General features: G+C 44.0%; 1 protein-coding gene across 4 annotated transcripts; it reads right to left on the reverse strand.

Annotated features, from left to right (window-relative positions):
• Positions 1 to 37: 37 nt before the first annotated feature.
• Positions 38 to 11797, reverse strand: MLF1 (myeloid leukemia factor 1). Of its 4 annotated transcripts, none has more exons than XM_065747961.1 (8): positions 11688 to 11797; positions 7166 to 7328; positions 4116 to 4160; positions 2746 to 2835; positions 2188 to 2316; positions 967 to 1126; positions 356 to 488; positions 38 to 227 (listed from the first exon to the last, which is right to left on the reverse strand). In XM_065747961.1, exons 1-8 carry the CDS (start codon positions 11732 to 11734, stop codon positions 122 to 124), a joined length of 873 nt encoding a protein of 290 aa, XP_065604033.1. In that variant the 5' UTR covers positions 11735 to 11797; the 3' UTR covers positions 38 to 121. The 4 variants fall into 4 exon arrangements, with proteins under 4 accessions (XP_065604033.1, XP_065604030.1, XP_065604031.1 ...); XM_065747958.1 differs by having other exon boundaries at positions 4095 to 4160; positions 11688 to 11785; XM_065747959.1 differs by lacking the exon at positions 11688 to 11797 and adding an exon at positions 8319 to 8423 and having other exon boundaries at positions 4095 to 4160.
• Positions 11798 to 12170: the final 373 nt, after the last annotated feature.

Consider the following 12170-nt stretch of genomic DNA (forward strand, 5'->3'; position numbering starts at 1 on the left):
TAGCAAGGCACACTAACATGAAAACAAAAGACAGAGATTGGTCACATGTATGTGCACACTTATATTAACATAAGCAGTGCAGCACCGTCGTTTCTTCCTGATGAAACTCCATCCAAGTGGACTATTTTTTGCTGCTTTTGATGGGGACGTGTGATCCTTTCACACTGAGGTCGTTCTCCGTGGAAACTCTGGGTCCCCTGAAACCCACAGATGTGAGTGGTTTCTCTCTGAAAGAAAAAACAGAAAAATGCTATCCCTCCCTGCACTGCCAGTACCCAATGTTCACAAACAGGTTACCTCAGAACTGCGTGTTTATTCTGTTGCTAACATTTCCATAATACAAAACCATTTTTACCTTCCTTGTCCATCTTCCTTACGTATGTGCTGAACGCTACTGTATTTTGGAGCTTCTAAGTTGCACCTGCTTCTCGAGGGCCTGAACTTGGAAATCTCTTTCTGCCACTCCTCATCAAAGGACTGGGCATCAGCTGAAAAAAGAGTTAAAGTTCACTTTTATTTTAAATAGATGCAAACAGGATGGGGGAAAAATAAAAGCATTCAATGAAAACTGGGGTTGTGAACAGTGTTCTTCCAGACTTGTGGTCCACGACTCTGTGTTCTTACATCTCAAATACAGGGTTTTTATTACCAATGTAAGCAGGATATCCATAACACACAGAAAATAGTAATGTTCCATTACAAATGTGTTCAAAACCACACGTCATTCAAGGAACCTTCAAATATGAACAGATACTACACCAGCAAACAGTACAAATTACAACACAACATTTATCTGGTGACTTCAGCCTCAGATGTCTAGATTTCTGCTGACCACAAAACAAACCAATTTCCAGGCTTAGCACTTTGTGACACTTACGAAAAGGGACTGCTTTTCAAGCTAGAATTTCAACACTGGTATGGGAAACATCTGTATAAAACACATCAGAACTGCATGGAGGGACATACTTTCATCCAAGTTGATGAACTCCTGGTTCACCTCTTCATCACCAGTCTTCCTGTTCTTTGATCTTTTTATGACGTGGGCACGATCGTGAATGTGATGACCAATAGCCATTTTTTCCACCCCACTTTCAGAATCCTTCAGTGCTTTTCTTGTTTCCTTAACCTGTACAGAAAAAAGGATAAATCAATGTCCTTTGAAAAACAACAATAAAAAAAAATTAGAAAAAAATTATTGGTTTTCTTCTCCCTCAAAGTTTTATATTTGGCTTTTGAAAAAGTTACGTGTTGTGTGCTTTTCCAATTGCCAAGGTTCTTATGGGGGCTGAAGGTACACCACAGCACAGGTCAAGTCTATTTTCTTTCTGTCAACAGAGATTAAACAAGATCATCTAAAGCTCCATAAGTAACACACACGCTGGATATTAACTGTCGGGAAAAAAAGCCCAGTCTAAATATACCACGCACAGACAGGTCTTCACCATTCTCCTTGACAAGAGAATGAATAATAGCTGATGCCAATACTCTCAGCATGAAGGGACAACTAATTACTACGTTGTCACGTTGGCCCAGGCAACCACTTATCACTGTGCTCATAAGTATATTATTAGAAGCTTTTTGATAACTGAGTGTCTGCTTGAGCATGAACACAGCCCGCAGCCAAGCATGCTGAATGGCCTTTACTGCTCACATATAGTCTTTCATGAACCTTGCTTCAGGGTTCAAATTCAAATTCAGATTTCTTAGCAGAATTAGATGCAACAGCTGCAACGAAGTCAATGAAAGGGCATCTTCATCCGAAGCATTACATAAGCATTTTGAAGTACATGAGGAAAGGGTACGATCTGAAGTTATGCTCTACACAAATAGAATGCCCTTTGTTATCTTCTAGATTTTAAATGCACGAAAGGTGAATTAATTATAGCAACAAGAAATACACTGTAGACCACTATGAGAAATCAGCTGTTCCACCATTCAGTTTTTGTCTTTAATAGGCCTACTATTTGTTTAGATGTATACTTAGAGAAGTACAAATGACAAGGAAGAAAACAGCATGTTAGCACAAAGCACCTTTACTAAATAATAGCACTTAAATGTGTATTTTTCTAAATTATAAGAGTAACTGTCTTCAGTAGAGAGAACCAGAGAAACTTGGGGTTTAGTACAGAAGACCCTGCAGCAGAAAGGTGGTATGTCATTATTGAAGCACATCTCAAACCTACTTACACCTCCTGGAGCAGTGTGTGTCTGGGCTGAAGCCTGGAAAACTTTGGGAGGTTCATCCCCTACTTTGGAATATGTCATCACAGAGGAGGAGCTGAAGGTGTGAGCATCTGGATGGACAGACAGGTCATCCTACAAACAACGCAGATTTCTTTTAATAACTTAAGGCCGAGGATAATGCACTTCTCATATTCTCAACAAGAAAATGAATAGCCCCCTGAGCAATCAACCCTCAGCCCCAGCACCATAGTTATGGGCTGTTAAGAACAGCCCCCAGCACAGACAGGCCCTCACTCTTACCCTAGCATTGTCTGGGCACAGGTCTCCCCATAGCAGGGAACACAGCATAAGAAATGTGGGCAGCAGCAAACTGCCCAAAAGCTTGCACAGGCACAGCTCAGCTCAGTAGTGAACAGACAACCTGTAAGACCAGTTCTCCCACACACAGTATGCATCAAGCTGTGTAAAGTTGTGATCTTTTTCTTGGTAAGATTCTCAGTCACATTTTAAACAACTGTCATTCTCCAATACAGTTTTAAAACAAATGTAAAATAAACTTACAAATTTCCTCTGCATCTCCAGCATGCTGTTTCTCATATTTGACATCATTGTGTCCATCGCAAAAAAAGGATCCCCAAAATCTGCATCATGCTAAAACAAAAGCCAACAGTTCAAATTAAAACAAACTCTGCTATTTCTTCAATTTGAGGCTGGATTCTGACATGCTTTTTTTCTTTCTGCAAATCAAAACATCAATAGGGCTTTCATAGCCTGCTATTCATAGCTGTAAACAAGCCAAAATGCATCTTCCTGAATGAAAAGTTGAAAGCTAGCATGAGGAACTTGATTGTTAAGTTGGAGATAGTGAAAAGATAAGATTTCTAGCACTCTAGTATCAGATTAAGCTCATACTGAGGCCAGTTAGCAAGAACTACTGTTATCTATACTCTAACCTGCTCCCTACCTTACAGATCTGTTGAAGATCAAATTATCTTTGTCATGCAGATCCCTGACTGCACGTGGAATCAGCCTGCAAACCCACTGCAGATGACACAGTTACTCCTTTGCAGAAGAAAGTGGTCATTCAAGTAATACACATGCAACCAGGAAAAGCCAGGGAACCATAACTTGGGATCCTAATGGCAGCTTAACTTCCTGATGCGATTGACGTGTCCAATAAAGCATTCATTATTCTTACATAAGCAGAAGATAGCATTACATAAGCAACGTTAAGCCAGGTTTACATGCACATTTTAATAGTACAGCTTGTTACTGGTGGCATATACTGACTGCACAGATGAAAGCTCCCATTGGTGGGAAACAAGCCTAAAAATACCAGAGACAGAAAAAAAAAAAAGTAGAGAGAAGGTAAACTATCCTAAGTGGGCATCTGGGAAGATAGCAGCACAGTCCCAAACAAGCATCCTCTCCTGGGCTCCTCTCCAGCACAGCAGGTGGGGATGATTTTCATCATGCCCTCTCCCTCCTCCTGTGGACTTGTACTTGGGAGCTGCTCAAGCTCCCTGCTGAGCTGCCTGCCTTCTGATACCAGCAGCTCTGGCTGGGGCATGCTAATCAGGTGCAAACACAGCACAGGAGTTTTTCAGTTTCAGGAGCTGCAGAGCTGGGAAGGAAGGCAGGCTGCAGGGCTGCACACAGCAGGCCCGTGGCATTACAAAGTGCAAGCATGCTAACTACAGGAGCACAAAGCCTGCATTCCTCCAACTATTGAAAACGTGTATCATTAGATCAAACTCACTCCTTTAAATAACTATATATTTAAAAATTGAAGATCTGCAACAAATAAATACCCAAACACCAAGAGTAGGTTGCACGCACACCAAAACTAGCCTCTGTCCATGCTTTAGTTATGCAGCCAGTACGCATGCTGTAGCAAAAGCTACACAGACTGTTTCTCCTGGGATACCAACCATCCTACCAAAGCCTGAAAAGGGCATGAAGGAATAGCTCATTGCCTGGAAAAAAAAAAAAAAGATTCACACCTTTCAGTTACTGTACCTGCCACGAGACACAGCAGAAATACCTACTGCACTGTCACACACAGCACCTGATATTAAAACATTCCTGATCAAATCAAGACAGTCATTCCAGAGGGTCTTGATAACCCTGTAACAACATAATATGAAGCAATCTTCATATACAGAAACTAAATATTTAAGACTAATTATAATTTAAATGTCATGACAGCTACTGCTTTCTAAGCCACATTCTATGTAGGCACTAGAAGACCTAAGAGCTAGAAGTGGAGGAGCCTATGACATAGCAACCTGCCTGCTGAAACTATTGAAGGTAAGGCACAGCAATTCAGATGTCACCCACTTCTCTGGAAACACTTCATTCTACACATGCAATAGAACCCCAGCACTGCTGGTTGATGAAAAACAAATCACTAGCTCTGCTTCGTGTAAATTTATGTAATTGCATTTCACAAGGCTGGCCACTTCTTAAGCACCAAAATTCTGGACGATGCAGCCGACCTGTTCACAAGAGCTCTGTATGTATTAAGAGACTGATACAAATATAAAAGGTTTCTCTAAAATAACCATACATCCCTCACAACGAACAAAATGAAGTATAATCTGTCAGCAGTTTCAAAGGTCACTGCAGAGAAGATCTGAGTCCGTCTATCATCATACACAGAGCCACATGAAGACAAATTCCCCCTTCAGCAAGTTATATTCTTCTGCAGTTGTATAAATAGATGAAGCTATAAACACCAGCAAATACAGTTCCTGTTTGGCCAGCTGATATTGAATAACCCTGTATGACATGGTAATTAAATGCTGGAAAACAAAATAGTGTTTCTAGGAAGCTAAGGGTGGAAAGTTACACGAAAGCTTACCTACAGGCTTACATCTCACTGGTTAGATGGACAACAGGATGGTATCAAGTACAAAGTAAAGTTAGTAGGCAGAACAAGTTCATGAAATCTTTATTTTACAATACACACTAAAACCTGTTACTTGTCGTATGCAATACTGGGTGATGAGATGTCCTGCTGACCAAGCTTCTGCTGAAGCTCCACCATGGTTTCCAAAAGCAGTTTTTTTAAAAACATCACAGGGAATCTCTTGGAAGGGAAACTAATACTAAGTTTTCAGTGAGTTCAAAATTGCAAACAATCCAAAACCTGCAGGTCCCCACCACACTGCTTAAAACTAAGGGTGCCACAGATGTGCAAGGCAAGGTCTCTTATGATGTTTCACCCATCCCTCCTGCTCAGGTCCCTTCCCTCTCCTTCTGTCTCTCAAGTGACTAAGTACTAACACCTGAAACCTGCCTGAGAAATGAAAAGCCTTTGCAAGTTTGAATGATACCATCAAAGCTACCGATGCACGCCAGGTTGTAACAGTGAATGATGATCCTTGTGAGGCAGTTTTTGGCAGCTACAGTTTATTGGAAGGAATCAGTGGGAGTATTGCAACAAAGTGTACTTTACATGGCAGTATAGACATCCATTTTTCCCCACGTAAAAATCAATTTAGTTATTCTTAGGTGTTGGAATCATTCTTGAAGAAAAGCCAATAAAAGCAGTTTGTTGACAACTATAAGGCTCAAAAAAAGCAGTGTGGAGTTTTCTGTGACATCTTACACCTCTCAGGTGAAAGATGAGGACCATTAAAAGATACTGAAAGCATTTTTGCACGTGTGGAATTCTTTTGTGCTCAACAAAACACAGTGCTCTCATACCTTTAACCCCTTCCGTAACCACAGATAAAAGTGCTCTTTGCCTTATTGCCTCGTTGCCAAGAATAAGGCATAAACTGCCCTAAGATATTTAGGAAGTAAGACCTGCTGCTTTCCAGCATCTACTGAACTAAGGCCTAAGAATCAGCTTCAGCAGACAAAACGATCGTGCTCTAATTAGATCCAGCATCACCTATATTTAAAACTAACTGGCCACGTATGAGCACAGAGGAAGGAATCTGACAGTTACCCTTCTGACACACAGCCGTTCAGCCACGCTCATTCAGCTCAGCATCTAGGTTTCAACACCAACAACCAAATCCAGCTAAGTTCCACGACTCCCTGTAATGTGTTTTGTCTTCCAACTGCTTTTTGGCATCAAGCGCTCCACATTAAGGCAAGAGGCTGCTCAAAAGCAAAGCACTTAACCTGGTGGAGGGAAAGGAACCAACAGATGTACATCCTTTCTAAATACAGAAATTAGATAAGGTTTAGCTGTACTTGTCCTGCATGCCCAGCCTGTTGAAAGGCACTTCATGGAAAACAGATTGTTACCAACTCCTCAACTGCAGACGGTAGTTTAAAGAAATACCAGGTTCCATGTGAATGTCCCTACTTTTAATTCTCAAAGCCAAGTACCTAGAGAAAAGTATTAAGAATCAGACCAAATGCAGAACACGAAGCCATACCTGCAGCAAAGAAACTGAAACAGGGTTTAATGTACCCGTGTAGGTGCTGCCAGGTGGCTGAAACACCACATTCTGCTTAAATGAAAGTTTAACAAATAGCAAGACACAAAATACTGCAGTGCAGAGCAAAGGCACAAACTCATCAGGGCACCTCTGGAAGGAACATGAGTAACAAAGGAACACATGGCCAGAGAAGGCTCTGCCTTTGGACATTTTTAATGCCCTCCTGCAGTAGCGATATTTAATAACATCTATTAAAGCAAACGTTTGATAAATATTAAATATTTCATTAAATTTTATATATTCAGTGTTTAATAACATGAAGATCTGTTTCTGTTAAGAACTAAAAGCATGATGTGTTTGTCAGCATTAAGCAATAAACGCTTAGCCATTGAGCCATTAAGGAATAAAGAGAGAGATCCACATTTCACTGCTATGAAACAAGCTGACTGAGGCTGGAGCACTTGGGGCAGGCTCCACTTCCAGCAGACCAAGTTCAGGAGGAATGGGAACATGAAGCCAGCTCTGTTACCAGTAAATGTAAATGGAGTGTAGCAGTCCTCAGAGATTAAGAAAAGACTTACTCTGCGATTTCCTCTCAGAGCAACCTGAGAATCCTGGCGTGCTCTTCGATCCACTGTCCTCTCCCTGCCATCTGTTACACTGAGAAATGGATCTCGGCCAAAAGGATCAGAAAAGCTCCTCATCATCTGCCGCATGTACTCATGGTGCGTGGCAAAGGGATCGCTGAAAGAGAGCCCACAGAGAAAGCGGGGGGTTATTCCAACTGATGCAAAAGGCTCTGAAATGAAAAGAATAACTTTCAAAGATCATTCCAGACAGCTCTTTATCTATGTTCTTTATTTTAACAGGATCCAACTATGCAGTAATTCCTACCCTTCTGATCCTCATGAACTCCCACTCCTTTGCCATTTCTTCCCACCTCTCCAGTTGGGTGCTTTAATTCTTCTGATGCCCTCCTTGTTCTCCTGTGTTCTTGAGTGCCTGTCCATACTGCCTTTCCTCTTTCCTCAGCTGTTCTAAATATTCCACCATTTGCAGCCATGTCTGGCTTTCTGTCTGCCAGGAGCTATAGAACCAACCTACACTTCATCACTTTTTAACATTTAAATATCAGGGATGGAGGGAAAAGAACACCACTTCTCATCCTCCATGGCCCACGTCCTTAAAAACACACAGCGTGCCCTAAATTCAAGCCAGCTCCATCACCTCTCTTTTAATTTCCCACCATTGCTCCTTTTTGCCTTCCCATTCCTCCACAAATTACTTTCTCACATCCCTTTTCACCACTCTGCAAGAACTCTTACCATCTCTTTGCTTTCTGACCACTCAACATCTGCCTCCAAAAATCTACAGAGCCCCACCAGTAATTCCAATGCTTGGATTGGCATGCAGGTAAGACACTGCTAATATTACTCTCTTATTACTTAATTCTTTGCTTTCTTTAATTTGGCCAAGAACTGCAAAGTTCATACAGAGGCCAGAAAAGGAGTAAAACATGAGATATTATGACTTATGATGTTATACAAATCACACTGCTGCCTCTGGTCCAAACACTAGAAATAACTACTTCATACAGAAAACATTTCATTTCCTCCCTTCATAACCAGTCTAATTTTCCCTTTGCTACTCCACTGGAAGCCTCTTTATTAACATCACCAGTCACTTCCCAGGTATGTTTACTTAGACTTCGTAGCACCTCATCTCCCTTCCTACCAATTTCCTGGCATTTCCCAGATGCCTCACACCCTCCTTCTCCCCAGGACTTTGCTGTGACATCCACAAAGGAAAGTTCCAGGCTGCTCCTCCAACTCTCAAGTACGTCAGCCCCTGAAGCTGCTTTCCTGTGCCCACCCTGCACCTCCCATCCCCCACAGACATCACTGACTAGTAACTCTGATCTCTTAGCCCTTTGCAGTCTCCTCTTGTAACAAAGCAGCATTTAATTTCTCCTTTTAAGTTAAAAAAAAAAAAAAGCATTAGCAGATTCAATTAGAAACGCAAAGCTAATTAACTTCCAAACAAGATTCTTAATCCAACACTATCCCTTTAAGCTATGCATGCAGTTCACTCCAGTGCAGACAGACCGTTACAGTTTCACAGGAGCAGTTTTTCCACTGCCATAAGTGGACCCTAATCTATCCCGCTCACATGACTGCCAGCTTTAACTGCAATCCCAACATGATAAGCAGCTTGCATCCAGCAAGCTTGCTTTCCACAGGATGAAGAACAGATGCAAACGAGTCACTGCACAGGCCAAGGTGAGGGAAGCACGCAGGCACTACCGCAGCAGGGGAATATTTCCACGCAATCTCAACACCACAGACTTCAGATAGGTGCAGTTACTATGACAAAGAAGCACAAATTGGATTCCATCAATAGCTTAAACACTTCTCCCCAGCATCTCCTAGTTCAGAAGCAGGACACACAATTACCTACAACACAAGCAAAACAAGATTCCAGGGGCTTATTAGACTAAAAAAACTGTTGATTTGAATACGTGTAATATGTAATAATGCATCACCTAATGAAGTCACACCTGACACCGTCAGAAAGCCTTTCTTCTCGCCTTACTTCCCTCTCTCTGGTCTCTTGGTCACTCACCTCCTACCATACACATTCAATACACTCACACATGCATCTAAACGTTTTGCTTTTGTTTACGAAATCCTTTAGAAGCACGGCTTCTTAGCACCACACACAGGTAAGCAGGATGCAAACTATGCTGCAACTGATTTAGGAACTGAGCTCCCATCTCCCCGGGGAACCAGCTGTAAAAGGACTCAGTGCTGACGGGCTTCCAAAGCAGCAGTCCAACTTCTGTATGCTCAGGAGCAGGGCAAAACCAATGCTAAGTCAGCAGGAAACCTCTCTGTAAGCTAAAGCTTCTACAAGGATTAAACATATCCTCTTGATGTCTCTGATGACCTAAACTCAAGCCATAACTACAAAAGGAGTTTGTCACCCTTATAAAATAGAAACACATGTATATATATGTATTAGGTATTAAGTAAGTTACCACTGGTCACCTGGTATTAAATCTGAACTGTTTTAGAGAGAAATAAAAGATACTTCTGATGAGACTGACACCACTTCTGCACACTGTGCACTGCAACACTATAGAAACGATGGGGGAAAAATAAAGGAAGTTCTCTAAGGATTTCACACATTGAATCTGTGCCTTTCACATGTTAAGCACCACAAATTATTTTCCTAATTAAGTGCTTATCATTGCACGACTGCAGTCACAGAACCTGCACTATTGTCTAGTATGAACATCACCTGACCTTCTCCTGGCATTCAGGTGTTTGAAGGGATCAACAAAGCCTCTGAGGGCACTGATGTCCCAAACAAGCATGCTGGTATGAAGAAATACATATTAAAAATGCAGCAGTGAACGCTGCTAGAGCGTATGCTAGTGAGGATTTCTCCAAGATTCATCTCAGTGCTTCAGTGACTCAGGCTGAGGCTGCTGCATTTAAGAATCCACGTTCCAGATGAAGCGTGTCATAATAAAAGTACAATCTCTGCTTCTTACATCAGTGCACGTTTCTGTTCAGTTGAAACTCGGGATCCTAAAACAATACACTTTGGGATTTTTGAAAACTCTGCTTCGTGCTCAATACTTGTTTAAATTTAATTAGGGTGGTAGGTAGGACTGAAGTTGCAGAACCACCCTGAAGGCAGGGCCTGGAGCAATAAGACCGAGGCTGTGCACTGGTAAGTTACATACACTTACACCCAGTTGGCAGGAGGGCTGCAGCTCCTGCACCTGTCTGAGCCATCAGGCACAGTCCTGCTGGGCCCAGGACGCGTTCTGGCTGGTGGGCACTTCCAGGACAGCTGCTCCCAGATGGAGATGTGCCCCCTCAGACGCTATTTCCAGATCAGCAGTCAAAACCTCTCCTTGTGAGGCAGCAGAAGCCTATTATTACACTACCTTGGAAGCTCATCTTATCTGAGGTAATAAACCCATCTCCTTAACTATATGTAAAACAGATCAACGAAAGCAGTGCCAAGGAAATGAATCTTAACATCAACCTCTTATCTCTTTCACACCCACTCCCTCCCTTTATCTCCTGCCACCTATTTTCCTCTGTTTTAAACCCTCATCAGGAGGTTTAAAACAGCTACCATCAAACAAAGGAGCTGAATAAACAGGAAGGCAATCCTTGTTTCCGAGGTGACAAAAGCACGCTGCAAAATTACCACAAAAGAGACAACTGCCACTGTTATTTTCATTTCTGTCAGAGCATCTGCACGGCCTTTTGCATCCTGCACACGAGGCATGAGTTGCTGTAAGTGTGTACTCCCAGGCAGTTAATACCACACGCACTAACCAGGTTAACCAGTTAGTGCCACGTGTCCGAAGCAGGTTAACCAGAGCCAGGAAGGTGCTGCTGCCGCCGAGGAGCCGGTTCCCTTTAAGGGGCACAGCCTCAGCTCGAACGGCCCGTAGCTATGGGATGCAGTCAACAAACCCACATCACAGTGTGTGTTCCTCCTCCACCCACCCATACCGCCCTGAGCTTTGCTTGAGATTAAGCCCCACGCAGCAAGCACCGTACACTAAAATAGTTTTATATGCATATATTTGCGCTCCTCTGAGTTCTTATACCCCAATCTCACCCCCCAGCTTGCAGCTGGGACACGGGCAGCAGACCGGGCAGGTTTCTGGCACGGACACATCTCACACAGATTGGCAAAGTTTGATCGCAGGAAAAGCTGGGATTACCTTCAGTTCATACCCTGACAACAGGAGCTCCGGAACAGCCCGCGATTAAAACACGGATACCTTACAATACAAACCGTGAAACCCCCACCACCCAGCACAGCCTCTCGTTTTTAAACACAAAACCAAAAACCGGAACCCACGACGTTCAGCCCCCACAAGCAGACGGCTTCTCCTCAGTAGATGTCCCATCCTCACCAACACGAGCGGAAGCTGTGCCCTCTCACCCCCGGCGCCCGCAGCCCGGCCCGACTCGTCCGACCCCCCCCCCCCCGCAGCACGACCCACCGGCCCCCCAGCATTGCCCCCGTCGCCCGAAGCCGATCCCGACCCCACAGTGGTCCCCCCCTCACCGGAAGAACGGATCCTCCTCGAAGCATCGCCCCAGAGCCCCGAACATGGCTGCGGCCGCGCGTCCTGTGAGCGCCCACCCACCCCCACCCGCCGGTCCCTCGCGGCGGCGCCCGCTCGCCCAGGTGACGCGTCCCAGCGCCGCTATTGGCCGTGACGGAGCGGCGGGGCGGGGCTACCGCTGCCGTGGCAACCGCCGCTCACGCGCGGGCGCGCTCCAGAAAGTTCGGGGGATGGGGGTGGCGGGAACGCGCGCGAAGCGGCGCCTCAGGGCCACCGCGGGGCCCGGAGCTCAGAGCCTTAGGAATAGTTTTACCCTTTTTCCACTAGATGGCAGCAAAATAAAGTCCCTGCGTCGCGAGGGGACGCCGCATCCTCCCAACCGCTCCTTCTGAAGGGGGGTGAGCAAGGGAAACGAACCTTAGTTTTGATTCGCACAGAATAAGATGGCAGATGCACTCATGGCACCTTGGTTGGTTCCTAAA

This window comes from Cyrtonyx montezumae, unplaced genomic scaffold (assembly GCF_038088225.1).
Source record: "Cyrtonyx montezumae isolate F1298 unplaced genomic scaffold, pur_monq_1.0 scaffold_5, whole genome shotgun sequence".
Classification (NCBI taxonomy): domain Eukaryota; kingdom Metazoa; phylum Chordata; class Aves; order Galliformes; family Odontophoridae; genus Cyrtonyx; species Cyrtonyx montezumae.

Coding starts and splice junctions, on each gene's coding strand:
- MLF1 (XM_065747958.1), bottom strand. CDS start 11,734: ATGTTCGGGGCTCTGGGGCGATGCTTCGAGGAGGATCCGTTCTTCCG. Junction 2,836..4,094: donor TTGGTATCCCAGGAGAAACA/GTCTGTGTAGCT, acceptor CTTTTGTTTTAG/CATGATGCAGATTTTGGGGA. Junction 1,127..2,187: donor CACACACTGCTCCAGGAGGT/GTAAGTAGGTTT, acceptor TTTTCTGTACAG/GTTAAGGAAACAAGAAAAGC.